This window comes from Musca autumnalis, unplaced genomic scaffold (genome assembly GCF_047663935.1).
Source record: "Musca autumnalis isolate F117 unplaced genomic scaffold, ASM4766393v1 scaffold_1, whole genome shotgun sequence".
Lineage (NCBI taxonomy): Eukaryota > Metazoa > Arthropoda > Insecta > Diptera > Muscidae > Musca > Musca autumnalis.
The window spans coordinates 207,768,047-207,784,164 of NW_027411644.1; the positions used below are offsets into that span (position 1 = coordinate 207,768,047).

The window sequence follows — 16,118 nt, forward strand, 5'->3', positions numbered from 1 at the left end:
AAGTGACTAAAGTAAATATTGTAGACAGAAATCTACAAGTTTGACCTTTACAATTTTTTTGTTAGAAGGAACTATTCTTGAGATATTGCTGTTCTAAAAAACACATGATTTTTATGTACTTATAAGGGAAATATGCACATATTCAGACGAACCGGCTAAAATAAGCGAAGTAATCGGGTCTGTCCCCCAAAAATATATATATTTTCTTGAAGAGCGAAATTATAGCTATCTTCTAAAAAAATTCCAACAAAATCGGAGTGTGTTTAGTAGAGTTATTCAATGTTAGAGTCATTTTATGCAAAAATAGCCCATTTAACCCACATGTATAATCGAAACCCCAACGAAAACTCTCCGATTTTTTTCAAGTTTTGTCCGAAGGTAGGGTTTGTTGCGCTGACTACGGAAATGTATAATTTTCAACGGTTGCGGATCCGGTTCGCCGGTTATTAGGCCCGAAAGGCCAAATTTAAAAACCGGGTTAGACCCGGTTCTACTGAACCGATTACTGCAAAGTGGATATCGTTTGAAAGCTTACGGAACTATCTAACACATAGTGTCGTTACTTTAACCGGTTCGCCTCATAATGTACTTACGCGGCTAATTTTTTATTTGACCTTTAGATCGAGATGTCTCGAAAATGGTAAGTCTTTTTTTAAGAATTGTAAGGACCAATCTTGTAGACAATTATTGAATCTACAACTTTTACTTTAGCGGGCTTTTGCTAAGTATTACCGTTTTTGAGAAAAATTAAAAAAATTGAATAATGCCTCCAAAAATGACCTTTGACCCCGAATAACTTGTTTTGCACACATGGGATAGATGGGGACTTTTAGGACGTTGCTTCTAATGGCCATCCCTAGCTCTCCACCAAAATTCAGCTTTGTGGGAATTTTTGCTATTTCCCCCTTATACGCATGTCTATTTTGACCGGACTAAAGTATACTACACTTTTTTCGAGATGTATTTTGGAGTTTGAATACACTGTTTTCGGCTTTGCTAGTAGTTTGATGTGTGACTGTGATCTTCAATACCAATTTAAATTCAAATGTATATTTAATCATAGAAAATAAATAAATTAGAATTACTAAAGTTGAGAAATACTGCAAAATGTTTTTATTTTTTTGTAATTCCCTTTCAACTGTTTGGCTCTAAAGATTTTATTCGATTTAACATAACTAAAGAAAAAGACAACAAAGAAAACAAAATTCCATTTAAATATACAAAACAAAAAAGCTAATAAATAAATTAAATAAATACAGAAAAAAAGAAATAAAAACTAAACAATATTTTCTTCTATACACATTAATATACATACAATATAAATAAAAACAGAATATTACAAAATTAACTTGCACATATCTCCACAATGTTTTAAGCTAGGTTTCGGTTCGGCAAACCGTATTGATGGGTAAATTATTCTCCAAAATCCCTTTTAATTAAATCTCCTATTTATTATTTAGCCATTATTAGCATCCACTATCTGCTCTTGGAAAGAGTTATTAGTGGATTGATCAATTCTTTCGTTTATATAGTGTTATTTTCGTTTTTTTTTTCTTTTTTATAATATATAACTAAAGCCTTTTATTCTCTAAAAATAAAATAAAATTATAATAATATATTTATTCCACACATCACAGCCATGTATAAGAGATGGGAGGTTAGAAGAGTAGGGGGCGGGGGGTGCAAAGATAGTTTATAAAAAATGGGCGCTTTGTTAAAGGTCAAGTGTATTTGATTTAACTAGAAACAAAAAACAAACGCTCATGAATCGTTGAAAATGAAATTAAATACATAAATAAAAAAACAAAAATATTCAATTTATAGTTTTCTTAAATAAGTTGTTTTTCATTGTCTCATTTAGTTGCTGTTGTATAGAACACTTTTCGGGATTTCCTGCTTCAGCAACATTAAATAATGATGCCAAAACACTGCTGCTGCCGCCACCACCACCGCTACTATTATTATCAAAAATGTGATCAATTTCGTCTAGATTACTAACATAGTCATCATCTTCATTACCATTGTTGCCGTCATTATTATCATCATCATCATTAATTATTTCAGTCTCTAAAGAGTTTTTCATGATAACATTTGATGTTTCACTATTAATACTGCCACTGTTGTCGTTTATTATTGTTGTTGTTATTGGATTATCCATTATTTGAGTAGTTGTTGAAGACGAGGAGGAGGAGGAGTTCAATGACTTCAATTTATTATTAACGTTTTGCTGATTTTGTCTTAGATTGGCCAAGAATTTCTCTTTGAATGTATTTGCCGAATACTTGTGTTCTATAAATGTCGGTGATATGGCAGGTGGTTGTGGCTGTAGGTTTGCCGTTGTCGCCATTAATGATGGGCCACTTGAAGCCGAGCTATTAAATGGTAACAGATTTGCTGTTTGCATTGGTGGAGCTGTTGCTGCATAAAAACAATTTCCACTGTTGTTGACACCAACGACACATCCTCCACCACCAACACTATTGACACCACCACCACTACTTCCGCCACCAACACTATGACCAGCAACTGCTGTTGCTGTTGTTATCCCACCACGCTGTTGTTGCTGCTGCTGCTGTTGCATGGCGGTGGCTAATAATTGTCCACTAAAAGAAAAGGAGGTGGAGAAGGACTCTGCAATAATGAAACAGAAAAAAAGAAAGAAACTATAAAAGCCAACAAAATATTAAAAGAATAACAAAATACAATAAATTTTTTGTTAGAAAAAGGAACAAAAAGAAACAACATTAGAAGAAGAAAAAAATAATGTTTGTGATGTGTAGTGTGAATAGTTTTTGGCTGAATATGGTATACGTTTTAATAATAAATATTAGAAATATTAAATATTATATTTATGTTTCAGAGCTACGTTGACAAATTTTCCGTTACAACTTTGATTAATAAAACGAACATCAATTTTGAAATAAAGAGAAGAATAAGTCCATAGTAACATTAGGTAATTTTCCTTGCGGCAATTGTCAGTTTGTCGGTGAGAGAGGGTGTTGAGGGGCAAGGGGTTACCACATGCCTCACCTCTCTCTCTCTCTCTCTCCATCAAACTGACAATTGCCGCAAGGAAAATTGCCTAATGTAAATATGGACTTATATTGACCAACAGATGCTACTTTGTTCCAAGTAAACAGTTTAAAAGCAAATCCACCTCTCGCCAAAAAAAGTTCGCACTCTAACAGACACTGATACTATCCGTACTTATGACATCTCGATTGTCATGCTGAAGCATATTCGCCCAGTAGCAACGGGATGTGAAATTTCGAGGTCGTAAGTAGAAATTTCGCAAAATTTAAATAGGTTGTAGGGTTGTTTTGTCATAGCTCCTTTTTAACGCATACCCTGCGCAGCTTACTGCTTCACCACCCGGCGTAAAAGTGCTTTCCTACGCAGATGACTGTACCATAACGATTAAACAGCTACCGGGCCAACATCTCAACCTTTATGTATGGAAGATATTTAGTAATCTTGCCAACGAAATCTACCGCCACCCTCTTTACTTCCTGGTACCGTCAGTTGAGAACTGAGCTCATGCTAACAGTCGACGGAATAATTCTGACGGCACCGCAAAGGTAAAGACCAAGCAAATAACAATATCCTGAATGCTCTTACAGGCATCTCCTGGAGAAAAGATTAAGATCGTATCGACATATAAGGCCATCAGTCGTTCTATATAGAGTTATGCTGCTCTAGTTTGGACATCATTATTAAGCGATATGCAATGGCGGAACATACAAGTGGTTCAAAATAGTGCGCTCCGACGGTACCACACCGTAAAGGTAAAGCCCAAGCAAAGAACAACATCCTGAATGCTCTTACAGGCATATCCTGGAGAAAATATTAAGATCGTATCGACATATAAGGTCATTAGTCTTTATATATCGAGTTATGCTGCTCTAGTTTGGACATCTTTATTGAGCGATACGCAATGGCGCCATATACAAGAGGTTCAAACTAGTGTCGAGTGTGGATCAATACACTTGAAGAGACTAGGATAGAGTCGATACGGCAACATAACATGTTGCTTGCTAAACAGTTACTTCTGGCCTGCCTATTTGCCGAGTCACCCCAACCATCACATAGTTCTTTACACAGCATCCGGAAGGACTTTAGGCACTACCGACCAGACAACCAGGACTGTTTCTCAAGCTGTCGAATTAAACTGCCAGAAGATCGCCCTTAATGAACATCTCCCAGTTATATACGTTAGTGAACGACTTCTGCCAAGACAGACCACAAGAACCATGGCAGTGCTCAGATCTGGGTGGAGCACTATTCTTATTTGTTATCAAGCCAAAATAGTTTTAGGAACTCTTGACCGGTACCCGAATTGCCGACAGAGCCCGCACACTACAGCGCATCTATTTTCATGCCCATCAAAGCCCACAGATTTGCGATTCGTGGACCTTTGGACAAGACCTGTAAAAGTGATCCGTTTCTAACTGTTCCCAGAACAGTAATAGGAAACCAACTTTAACGTTTAACACACATATACTCAACCGCCCATACACATATCTATCCACACTACGAGGGCTACTAGAAAAGTTTCTGACCTAATAATGAAAACGCGAATATTTATCATTAAAAATACGTAGTTTTATTGTCGTCTAAAGTATTCTCCAGCATGACTTATGGAAGGACTTTTTCCACCCCGATTGACCCCGTTGACCTCGCCTTTTTATACCCTCAGCATTTATGCTAACGAGGGTATATACACGTTCATACGGGCAAAATGTGCCTCATCGACATAATGGTTTTAGACCCCAAGTATGTTTGGACGAAATGTGTTTCAGACAATTTGGAGTCGATTGAGCAATGTCCGTCTGTCTGGCTGGAGCGCACGATAACTCTCGAACGGATCAACCGATTCGATCCAAAAATTGGCTTTCGTAATATTTTGTTCAAACTTAGTTTAAGTTCGAAGATGGGTTATATTGGTCCACTACTTCCGGTACCTCCCCCACAAAAGTTCGGAAAATTTGTACGTACGATAACTCTTAAAGGGAATAACCGATTTGGTCCATCGTGAATTGTCTACCAGACTTAAATGAGGTTCCAATATGGACTAAATCGGTCCACTCCTTCGGGTACCTCCCACTCAAAATTTGGGATAAGTTCAGTTTAGGACCTGCTCTCGAATCGCTTTGATTTTTGTTTTAGCAACTTGTACCCACTGCGCCCCATACGACGGTACAAGTTTCATCAGGGGCAAGTCCACACTTCCTGAGAAAATAGCCTGAAAGTTGCAAAAAACCCCTATGACACCGTGTGAGGTGGTTGGTCCCAAGATAACTCTCGAACGGATCTGCCGATTTGGTCCAAAATTTGGCATTCGTAATATTTTGTCCAAACATAGTTTAAGTTCTAAGATAAGCCATATCGGTCCACTCCTTCAGGTACCACCCCCACAATAGTTCAAAAATGTTCGGAAACATTTTTCGTACGGTAACTCTTGAAGGGAGTGGCCGAATTGGTCCATACTTTACACATCCTAATATATCTACCAGATGTAGATGAGGTTCAAATATGGACTATATTTGTCCACTCCATCCTGTACCTCCCACACAAAATTTCGGATAAGTTCACTTTAGGACCTGCAATCGAATCACTTTGATTTTTGTTGAAGCAACTTGCATTCGCTGCCTGCCTCAATTACGGTGGTAAACTTTTTTCAGGGGCAAGTCCCCTATGGCACCATATGTAGTGGCTGGAGATCCACTTCCATAATGGTCAATGTCGATCCATTCCTTCAAGTATCTCCTCCGCAAAACTTTTGATCTTTAATCCTAATCAAAATTTTTGTCGGTCCATACATCCAAAATTTTGAAAACCCCCTAAATACATACGTTTTTTGGGAAAAAATTGTTTCAATATACACAGGCTGAGGGTATATCTCTGTCGGCAAAGCTGACTGATAATTTTTTTTAATTGTTTCTTGATGTGTGGGAATAAAATGAAGTCATTGGGCGCCAAGTTAGGGTTGTACGTCGAATGACCCATCAATTCCACGTTGTGTCCGGTTAAAAAGATACCGGTTTGAATCGATGTGTGAGAGCTCACATTTTCATTGTGCACAACGATCCGTCTTTTCTTGTTCGTTTTTCGAATTGTGGTGTACTACTCAAAATTGACCAGAACATGCCCAGTTTTACCGTAGAAACAGACGACCATTGGCTTCGAAGTTCGTCTTTCATTAACAACTTTTGTGGCTAGTCTGCTTTGGGCTCATATGCATAGATCCATACTTCGTCACCTGTGACAATCTTACAAATGTCTTTTAAATCGTTTTTTTTTCTTTCTTTGATTTTTGCCTGTTTTTGAGCGATTGTCAGAACTTGTGCTGCATCCAACGAGAACAAACCCTTTTTACGGACAGATGTTCATGCAATGTCGAATATATGGTGGTGGAAGAAATTCCCAAGGATGCCTCTATCTTACGGTATGTGGCATACCGATCTTGAACATTAGTTCAAGCACGTCATCAATGCTTTCTGGCACAACGTCCGGTTTTGAAAGACCTTTGTTTTTGGCCGAGCGTCTGCCACGAGTGAATTCATAAAACCAGTTTTTCACAGTGAAACAGAAACATATATAGTATCCCTCGTAGTATCTGAGAATCAATCCATAAGAGACGATTTATCCTATAGAATTTCAATTTCACGATAAAATACACACAGATTTCATTCTGTGCTGTATTAAGTTCAGGTGTAGTATTATAGGGTATCATATGATAAAGTCATTTTAGTATTTATACCCTACACCACTTTCTGAGTCGATTTACGCATGTCCGTCTGTCCATGTATTTTTGTAAACAAAGTGCAGGTTGCATTTGTTGTCCGATTCGCATGAAAATTGGGGAAGATAGTTTTTTTGGTCAAAGGACGAACGCTATTTATTTTGGTAAAAATCTGTTCAGATTTGGATATAGCCCCCCTATATATCTATGCCCGATTTAAGACATTTGGTGCACGAAACACGCTATATATGTCCGATTTCAATGAAATTTGGAATGTGCTACGGAATTTAGTCTAGAAATAAGTGTGCCAAATTTTATCGAAATCGGTTCAGATTTGGATATAACCCTCATATATATTTTCGCCCGATTTAAGGAATTTGGTGCACGAAACACGCTACATATGTCCGATTTCAATGAAATTTGGAATGTGCGACCGAATTTAGTCTTGAAATAAGTGTGCCAAATTATATAGAAATCGGTTAAATTTGGATATAGCTCCCATATATAATCTCGGCCGATTTTAGGTATTTGATACACGAAACGCGCTATATATGTTCAATAAAATTTGCAATGTTTACCGGGATTTGACCAAGAAATATATAGAAATCGGTTCAAAATTGGATATAGCTCCCATATATATTCTCGGCCGATTTTAGGTATTTGATGCACGAAACGCGCTATATATGTCCGATTTCAATAAAATTTGGAATGTTTGGCGGGATTTGGCCTAGAAATAAGTGTGCCAAATTATATCGAAATCGGTTCAGATTTGGATATAGCTCTCATATATATTTTAGGCAGATTTGAGGTATTTGATGCACGAAACACGCTATATTTGTCCGATTTCAATGAAATTTGGAATGTGTGACGGGGGTTAGTCTAGAAAAAACTGTGCCAAATCATATCGAAATCGGTTCAGATTTGGATATAGCTCCCATATATATTTTCGACCGATTTGAGGTATTTGATGCACGAAACACGCTATATATGTTCAATTTTTATGAAATTTGGACTATGTGACGGAATTTGGTCTACAAATAAATGTGAAAAATTATATCAAAATCTGTTCTGATTTGGATTTAGCTCCCATATATATTTTACATATTCACAGTGGTGTAGGGTATTATATAGTCGGCCCCGCCCGACTTTGATCCTTTCCTTACTTGTTTTCTTTTGGAAATTTTGCATTTCGTAGCTCTGAATAATATGAACTTTTTTAGAACCCAAAAATAGTGTTTTTTTTAATCTCAGATGTGGAGAAAGTGTTTTCAATGTGAATTTGATTGATCCATTTATACAATTCTCTTTCACAAGCTTTATATTAGAAAATAACCCTTTAAATCTGCTGTATATAAAGTTTTTGGAGCTATAATTCTACTTCAACCATTAATTTAAATTAAAAAATATATGAATTTAAATGAATACTCTACTATAAAAATATCTAGCGGAAATAGACATACACATTAGAACATTGTGGAGAATTTTTGCAAGTTAACTTCCTATTTTCCTTTTTTTTTGTTAAGAAAAAAAAATTACAGAAAATGCTGGAAACTTATAAAATTCGACAATGTGTTTACATAAATTATAATAATTTCTTAACATTTGTTATGTTTATGGATAAAAATTTATAGAATGTTTTTCTATTCTTTTTCTAAAAGAAATAATACTTTAAAGTGTGTGTTTTTGTGTTTTTTTTTTTTTAAATAAGAAATGTTGCTAAACTAAATACTAAATTCAATTGGGTTTATTTTAAAAATAAAAGAGATCAATAGTTTTTAATTTATAATAGGATAGTTGCTTTCTTTAATGCAATATTTGCATGGGAGGTTTGTTGAAATGCAATGGAAACTATTTGTTTAAATAAAAAAGAAAATATAGAAAAAAATATATATATATGTATTGCACATATTAAAATTAGTTAACTAAATAAGCTAAGCTAACAGTCTAATATTTTGTTTGTCAAATAAAAAAAGAATGAGATTGTTTACAATAATAAATTCCTATTCGATTATTTGCGTTAATACAGTGTTGTATTGAATGTTTGGGGGACGACATTGTATATTTGTTAGATACGGCGTTTAAGCTTCTTACAATCGTATACTAAAGCTTTTTAAATGCAAAACTCTTTTTTGTTAATTATTTTTTAATAGTTTGTTCATTTTTCCTTTTATTAAAATAAAAATAAAAAAATATTAGGAATGAAAAATACACAAAAACAAAGAAGGTATATTAGAGAAGGTAGGAGAGACAATCAGCTGCCTTTTTGGAAACTGTGTTTTCAGAATTTAATAGGGACTACTAATGAAGTTTAGTACTACGAAATTTGCCTCTTAAAATGCTTCATGTAAGAAATATGACCTGCAACAGTTCTGAATGCTTTGTTGTAAACTCTTGATTCAAATCTGTTCTATTTTAGAGAATTTTCAAAAAGTTTTAAAAATATTTGCAGATCGACCCTGTTATACAATATTTTCTTCGACAATCGACTATAACCCTGCGTTTACAAATGCCAGTATTGGCAAGACAATAGCAAAAATACAAACTTTTTTCACAAATACATATATAAACTTTTAAATATGTATAGAGAAAAGTATGAATATATTGGTGAAAATGGTTGGTAACTTTGCTATTGTCAGCCAATACTGTCTGTGTGTAAACGCCTAGTAAAAATAATGTTGTTTTTGTAAAATTGCTAGTTGTTGTAATCCATGCAATACCTTCTATAAATATACCTTGAAAAAAATCAAAACTAAAAGTTATATCCAATATTCCATACCCCACACACCAACGTATATAACATGGACTAATCAGAACACAATTAAAACGCCGAGCAGGGAATTGCTCGATCTCATTTGGGAGAGTGTGACACTAGGTCTGAGTCTAGAAAGTTTTCTCGTGAGTTACTGGGAAGGCATCCTTCTGTCGGACTATCAATGGGGCGCTACAGTCACCCCATCTCTACATAACAGAAGATGTTTAGCAGGCGAAATTGGGCATATATGGTTGAAGCTTCAAGAGGAAACGCCCACCAGAGATCATCAATGAGTTACTTGCCCCCGTAAGCCAATTGAGCACGCATAAGTTTTTTGGGCCTTTTGCTTTTTTAACGCATGTGTTTTCTCGCACTTGGTATTTTTTCCACCACCACCAAAAATACTTACGACGCATCAAGACCGTTGCTTGTGCGTAATAAGTAAAACAAGTGTCCATCGAATTTTGCACCGTATACAAAACTCGCAATTGTAGATAGTTTGCCAATTGGCTTATCAAGTAGAAGCACACACACAACGCTACAAAAAATAAACATGTTTATTTGCAATTGTAATTTTATTTGTTGTTGTTTCGTTTGTGTATGCTTTTCTTTATTTGCTTGGAATGTTATGTGTGCTTTTGCATGTTCTTTTAACGTTTGAAAATCAGTGTTAGAAAATTATCTTAGCTCTCATTCTCTCGGAGAGCACGAGACAATCGGTTGAATTACAAGGGTTGAAAACAATACTTGATGTGCAATGAGCAAAAAAGTAAGACAGAAATTGTTATTGCGTATTTAAAACTACTTGGCAAAGCATACGTAAGTGTCAACAAATATCCATTTTTAAATAACTTATTTTTTGTGTGGCTAGCCACACTCGTACATATTTTGAGAATGGCAAGCAACACTTGCATTTATTTTTTAGAGTAGCAAGCCGCACATACGCTTGTTTTTCAGCATGTGGCTTATGAGTGTCAAAATCAGCTACTTGCGCACTTCTCTGACGCCCACACGTTTTGAAGCGTTCGTTACCTATCGAACGGATTCCGTTGCCTGGTCCGGAAGTAGTCACCAGTCCAAAACTACATCGGATCCAGCCAAGTACAGAAAACCGTGGTTTCAAGCTGTCTGGATCCCTAGCAGACAAAGAAACCGAATGGGCAGATGAATACGGAGCTGCCACACAAGGCCCCAACTAGTGTGACAACTGCGCCTGCGACTATCGCCGAAGCTGGTTAAAGGAGGAAGTTAGATTATTCGTGCCCCTTCACTTGCAGAAGATAGCCAAGTCCTCGGTTAGACTAGCGAGTTTCTTGAAACGAATAATAGGAAGAGGCAACATCGCAAACACAGAAAACCATGTACAGCGGTTTCACTAACTCATGCCCCTCGCCCATAAACTCAAAGTAGCCATGTTGAAACAGCGCTAGTGTGACCTTCGACCAAGAGGTTGAAATAGAGTAGAAAATGAGGCCACGCGTACCAATTAAAAGAGAGATTTGACACAAGTGTCCATCCATGAGCAATTCCCCATGAGCGTCAAAGTTGTGACCGCTCCTAGGAAGGTCACAGGAGGTAAGATGAATGTTGTCTTAGAGACAACGGATGAATTAAAGATACATTTTCTGAGTGACTAGCCGTTATCCGGCCATAAAATATATGGGAGTGTTTCTTATTCAGTGTGTAGCCAGTAGTTTGATAAGTTGACATGGTGTAACTTCGAAGTACCTTAGATGTACATCACGGTGCGTCTGAACCAACATTAAGGGAAGGGAAGGTGTTACACCGGGAAGTTGTTGCGGATTCTGAAACTACAATGTTCATAGATGAGGAAAACAAAAAATCGCCGGAGGGAGATTTGACATAAGTGTCCATCCATGAGCAATTCCCCATGAGCGTCAAAGTTGTGACCGCTCCTAGGAAGGTCACAGGAGGTAAGATGAATGTTGTCTTAGAGACAACTGAAGAAACAAAGATACATGTTATGAGTGACTCCCAGTCATCCGGCCATAAAATATATGGGTGTGTTTTTTATTCAGTGTGTAGCCAGCAGTTTAATAGGTTGACATGGTGTAACTTCGAAGTACCTTTTTGGTTTTCACGATTATGCTTGGAAGCTTGCATGTTGTAGCTGTGAAGATTCTCTGCAAGATTGACCTTTATGATATTTTCTTAGGTTTTACCATTTTTGAGATTTTGCTTGGAAACCGCAAGCCCTATCGAAATGGTGCTAAAGAAAATATTGTAGCTGTGAAAATTCTCCGGAGTTTAAGTTCGAAGATAAGCCATATCGGTCCACACCTTCAGGTACCTCCCCCAAAAAAGTTAAAAAATGCTCGGAAAAATTGTGCACACGATAACTCTGGATGGAAGTGAGCGATTTGGTCCATACTTTACACATCCTAATATATTTACCAGATATAGATCAGGTTCGAATATGGACTATATTGGTTTTGTTCAGTCCTTCGGGTACCTCCCACACAAAATTTTGGATAAATTCACTTTAAGGCCTGTTCTCGAATCACTTTGATTTTTGTTGACGCATCTTGCATTCTCTGTCTCAATTACGACAGTAAACGTTTTTCAGGGGCAAGTCCATACTTCTTGAGAAAACAGCCCGAAAGTTGTAAAAAAAACACTATGGCACCATATGTAGTGGCTGTAGAGCTCGAACCGAATACTGCGTTCGTCCACACTTTGGATATCGTAATATTTCTTCGAATATTAGATGAAATTCGATGCTAGTGCTTTTAGGTCCACTGCTTCCGGTACCTCTCCCACAAATGTTTGAAAATATTTGCTAAAATGATAAGCGCAATATCTCACAAACGTAGCAACCGATTTGGTCCAAATTTTCGATCTGGAAATTTTTTGTCCAAGCTTAGTTTATGTTCAAATTTGGGCCCTATCGGTCCAATACTTGGGGTACCACTCATACAAATGTTCAACACATTTTTGTAGTTGAGGGTCTGTTCGAGGATCCTTTGGACATTTTTACTGTAGGTTTCCCTAGTGGCCCGATATTATGCTTTTCGTAGGCTAGTATGGGTGCCACCGTGGTGCAATGGTATGCACACCAGCCTTGCACGCTCAAGGTCGTGGGTTCGATTCCCCGGCCAGTCAACATCAAACATTTTTCGACGGTGGCAAAATATCCCTCAGTAATGTTGGCGACATTTCCTGAGTATTTCAGCCTTGTAAAACTTCCCTACAAGTGGTGTCTTAGACACGCCGTTCGGACTCGGCAATAAACAGTAGGTCCCTTATCATTGAGCTAATATGAATAGGGGTGCACTCATTGATGTCTCCCTTGTCCCGTATGGGATGTTTGTGGAACAGTTATAGGCTAGTATGGTACAAAAGCAATATATATCTATATCCCCCGGCAATTTTTGAACTTTAATCCAATCCATATTTCTGTCGGTTCATACGCCCATACATTTCTTTTATTTTTGAAAAAAAAAAGTATTTCAATCCACACAGGCTGAGGGTATATCTCTGTCGGCAAAGCCCACCGATACTTTTTTACTTGTTTTCTCCCAGATTGTACCATTTTTGAGATATATAAGTTTAAGTTGGAAAATTGCAGTCATGACATGGTCTTATAAGGTGTATCGTCTCCTCAGTGTATTGCCCGCCCCAATTTGAACTTTTATATCTCAAAAATGGTAAAACCTACAAATATATTATAAAGGTCAATCTTGTAGAGAATTTTCACAGCTACAACATTTTCTCTAATCCCATTTCGCTAAGACTTGCGGTTTCCAAGCAAAATCGTGTAAACCTAAAAAGTCATGAAAATGTGAACTTATATCGCGATTAATTTAAAAAGCCCTCCTGCGATTTTTTTGTTTTAATTTTTTTCTCATCTATGAACATTGTAGTTTCAGAATTCTCAAAAACTGATGTAAGCACCTTCCATTTAAAGTTGGTTCAGGCGCACTGATACACGAAAGACTCAATGTGGAGGGACTAGGTGATTTCAATTAAGAAGGGTGAAAGGTTTTATTGAAAACCTGCGCTATATACACGCACCTCACCCACAACGTAACGTATAATTGCTGTAGGGTATAAAAAACAACAAATTCTACAAAAACTAAAAACAAAAATTCTATACAAATTATTACAAAATATTTACAAATAATAATAATAAATAATAATAAAAAAATAAAACAAATTAATAAATAAAAATTTGCTAAATTACAAAACTATTTGATGCGGAATAGTATTTCAATTATCTTTCAATATTTCTTTCATTAATTTCTAAGAGAGAAAGAGTCAGATAGAGAGAGGCTTTTGTTTTAATTTGTTGCTGTTTTTGTTGTTGTTGTATAAGATTCTATAAGGAGGTCAAACAACAAAGTTCCATTATAAATCTATTTAAATTTTCGTCGCATTAAAAGTTTCTTTAGTATAGGCTACGTTTCCTCGCTTAAAGGACCAACACCAGCATCAGCAACGGCAACAGTTAAAGCAACCACGTCACCGGAAATCATTGTTTGGTTTTGTCCAACACCAACACCTCCACCACCATTATTGCCAACACTACTACCAACACTTTGAGAGGAATTACTACTATTTGGCGAATTGGCCATAGAGGGTGGTGGAGATGCAGCCGTTATGTGTTGGGTAATGGTTTGTTGCTGTTGTTGTTGCTGCTGCTGTTGATGTTGCTTATTAATGTTGACATTACTAGATGTTGTTAGTTGTGACAAATGAATGCTACCAACAATTTGTTGTTGATGTTTATTTTTATGTTGTTGCTGCTGTTGTTGTTGTTGCTGTTGCAATGAAGCCACATTTATAACATTTGCAACAGCTGCGGAGGATGTTGTTTTCTGAGTTAGACTTACATTATTTGGACTAATGGGAGTTAATGGAAGATGTTGCTGTTGTTGTTGCTGAGATGATGAAGTTGAAGACGATGACAGTGTTGTCACCGCCTGGGAATGAGATGATACTGATGTTATGGTTGCTGACGATGTTGCAGCAGCACATGAAGATGATGAGGACTGTTGTTGTTGTTGCTGTTCTATTATTAGAATATTGTTTTTGTTTGTCCCAATATTATTTAGATTGTTAGTTGTTTGGTTAGTATTTGTTGTTGTTGTGGTTATTATATTGGAATTCCCATGATTCTGCATGGTTTTTTGTTGTTGCAAAATATGAGTGGCATTCGTTAGACTATTTAGCGCATTGGTAAGCGTTTGTTGTTGTTGCTGTTGTTGTGTGGTAAATGTCAACGTCGATTGATTAGTTTTTGTGGGCGATGTTGCCGGTGTCAGTATGCCTAAATTCACCAAATTGGGTAGGGTAATTTTGGTGGGCGTGGTGTTGTTCGCTGTGAGTGACGATCCCACCATAGATTGCTGCTGCTGCTGTTGTTGTTTGCTAATATATTGATGTTGCTCCAGAATGTTGTTGGCATTTTGATTATTGGCCGCTGCAGCAGCCGCAACATTTGTGGCTAATTTCAAAATTTTACTAGCTGCTGCATTGGCGGCCAATAAATTTGTGGCCGCAGCTGTTTTAGTTAACGTTATACTATTACCATTACTATTGTTATTGTTATTATTGTTGTTGCTGTGATGATGTGAGCCATTAGCGGCTTTCAAAGACACCAAATTGATGGTGTTACGTATAAGATTATTGCCGTTACCTGTTGCTACTGTAGATGAATTGTTGTTGTTGTTGGCCACAGTTGTTGAGGAGGAGTTTGTGGCATTGTTGCTGGTGTTGAGTAGTGCTGCTGTTGCGCCACCAACAGCAGTAGCCACAACTTGTTGATGATTATTGGCAGTTGTATTAAATTGTTGTTGTTGCTGCTGCTGCTGTTGCAAATTTAATGTTGCCGTTCCATTTCCATTGATGGCTTGGGCCAAACAATTAACTGTTTGTCCTGCATTACCGTTACTGTGGTTGCTATTCGAGAAGTGTTGCAATAGATTTTGGCTACCACTGCCACCGCCGCCGCCACTGCCATGGCAACTGCTGGCTCCACTAGACATATTACTAATACTTGAGGGGCTCAAAGAGCCCAAAGATTGCGATGGTGAGCTACTGCGTTGCATTAGTACACCACCGCTGCCGCCGGTGCCGCCACCAACAGTGCCACCACTAGCCGACAATACATTGCCCAATGCCGTTTGGGTTATTAACACATTTTCCGGCGAAGAGTTATGAGCCACTAGTGCATGACTTTTTAGACCCTGGGCAGTTTTGTAACTTTTACCACAATGGCATTTGTATCCTTTGCGTACCCTACAAATATACATACATAGAGGCCAAAAGTGAGAACTTGCCTTCAAACAAGCAAAGTTTTGAAAAGTTTGCCCCAAAACAGGTACTTACTTGCCATCCTTTTTATGACCATTCTTTGAATGATACTTAATTCCATTGACATTTTTATAACGCTTCTTACATCCCGGAACAGGACAGGCAAAGGGTTTTTCATTGCCTGGTGTGCCATTGCCGCCAGAACCGGAATGCCTTTTGTGATTGAATTGGTTGTGAAAAAAGTAGCCCGGACACCCACCACACAAACACACAAGAAGCAGCAACCAGAGAAACATAGAGGTAGAAAGACACATTTAAATAGAGAAAAAACATTAATAAAATTAAAGG

At 37.2% G+C, this 16,118-nt stretch overlaps 1 protein-coding gene across 1 annotated transcript in view; it reads right to left on the reverse strand.

The window, feature by feature from the left end:
• Window positions 1-1,110: 1,110 nt before the first annotated feature.
• The window catches only part of LOC141390280 (uncharacterized), a 143,778-nt gene continuing 128,770 nt past the window's right edge, over window positions 1,111-16,118 (reverse strand). The window contains exons 5-8 of the mRNA XM_073963196.1: window positions 15,846-15,983; window positions 13,917-15,755; window positions 6,459-6,616; window positions 1,111-2,631 (exon numbers count right to left, since the gene is read on the reverse strand). Of these exons, the coding sequence (XP_073819297.1) occupies window positions 1,814-2,631; window positions 6,459-6,616; window positions 13,917-15,755; window positions 15,846-15,983 (2,953 nt within the window). The 3' untranslated portion in view covers window positions 1,111-1,813. The remainder of the gene's footprint in view (window positions 2,632-6,458; window positions 6,617-13,916; window positions 15,756-15,845; window positions 15,984-16,118) is intronic.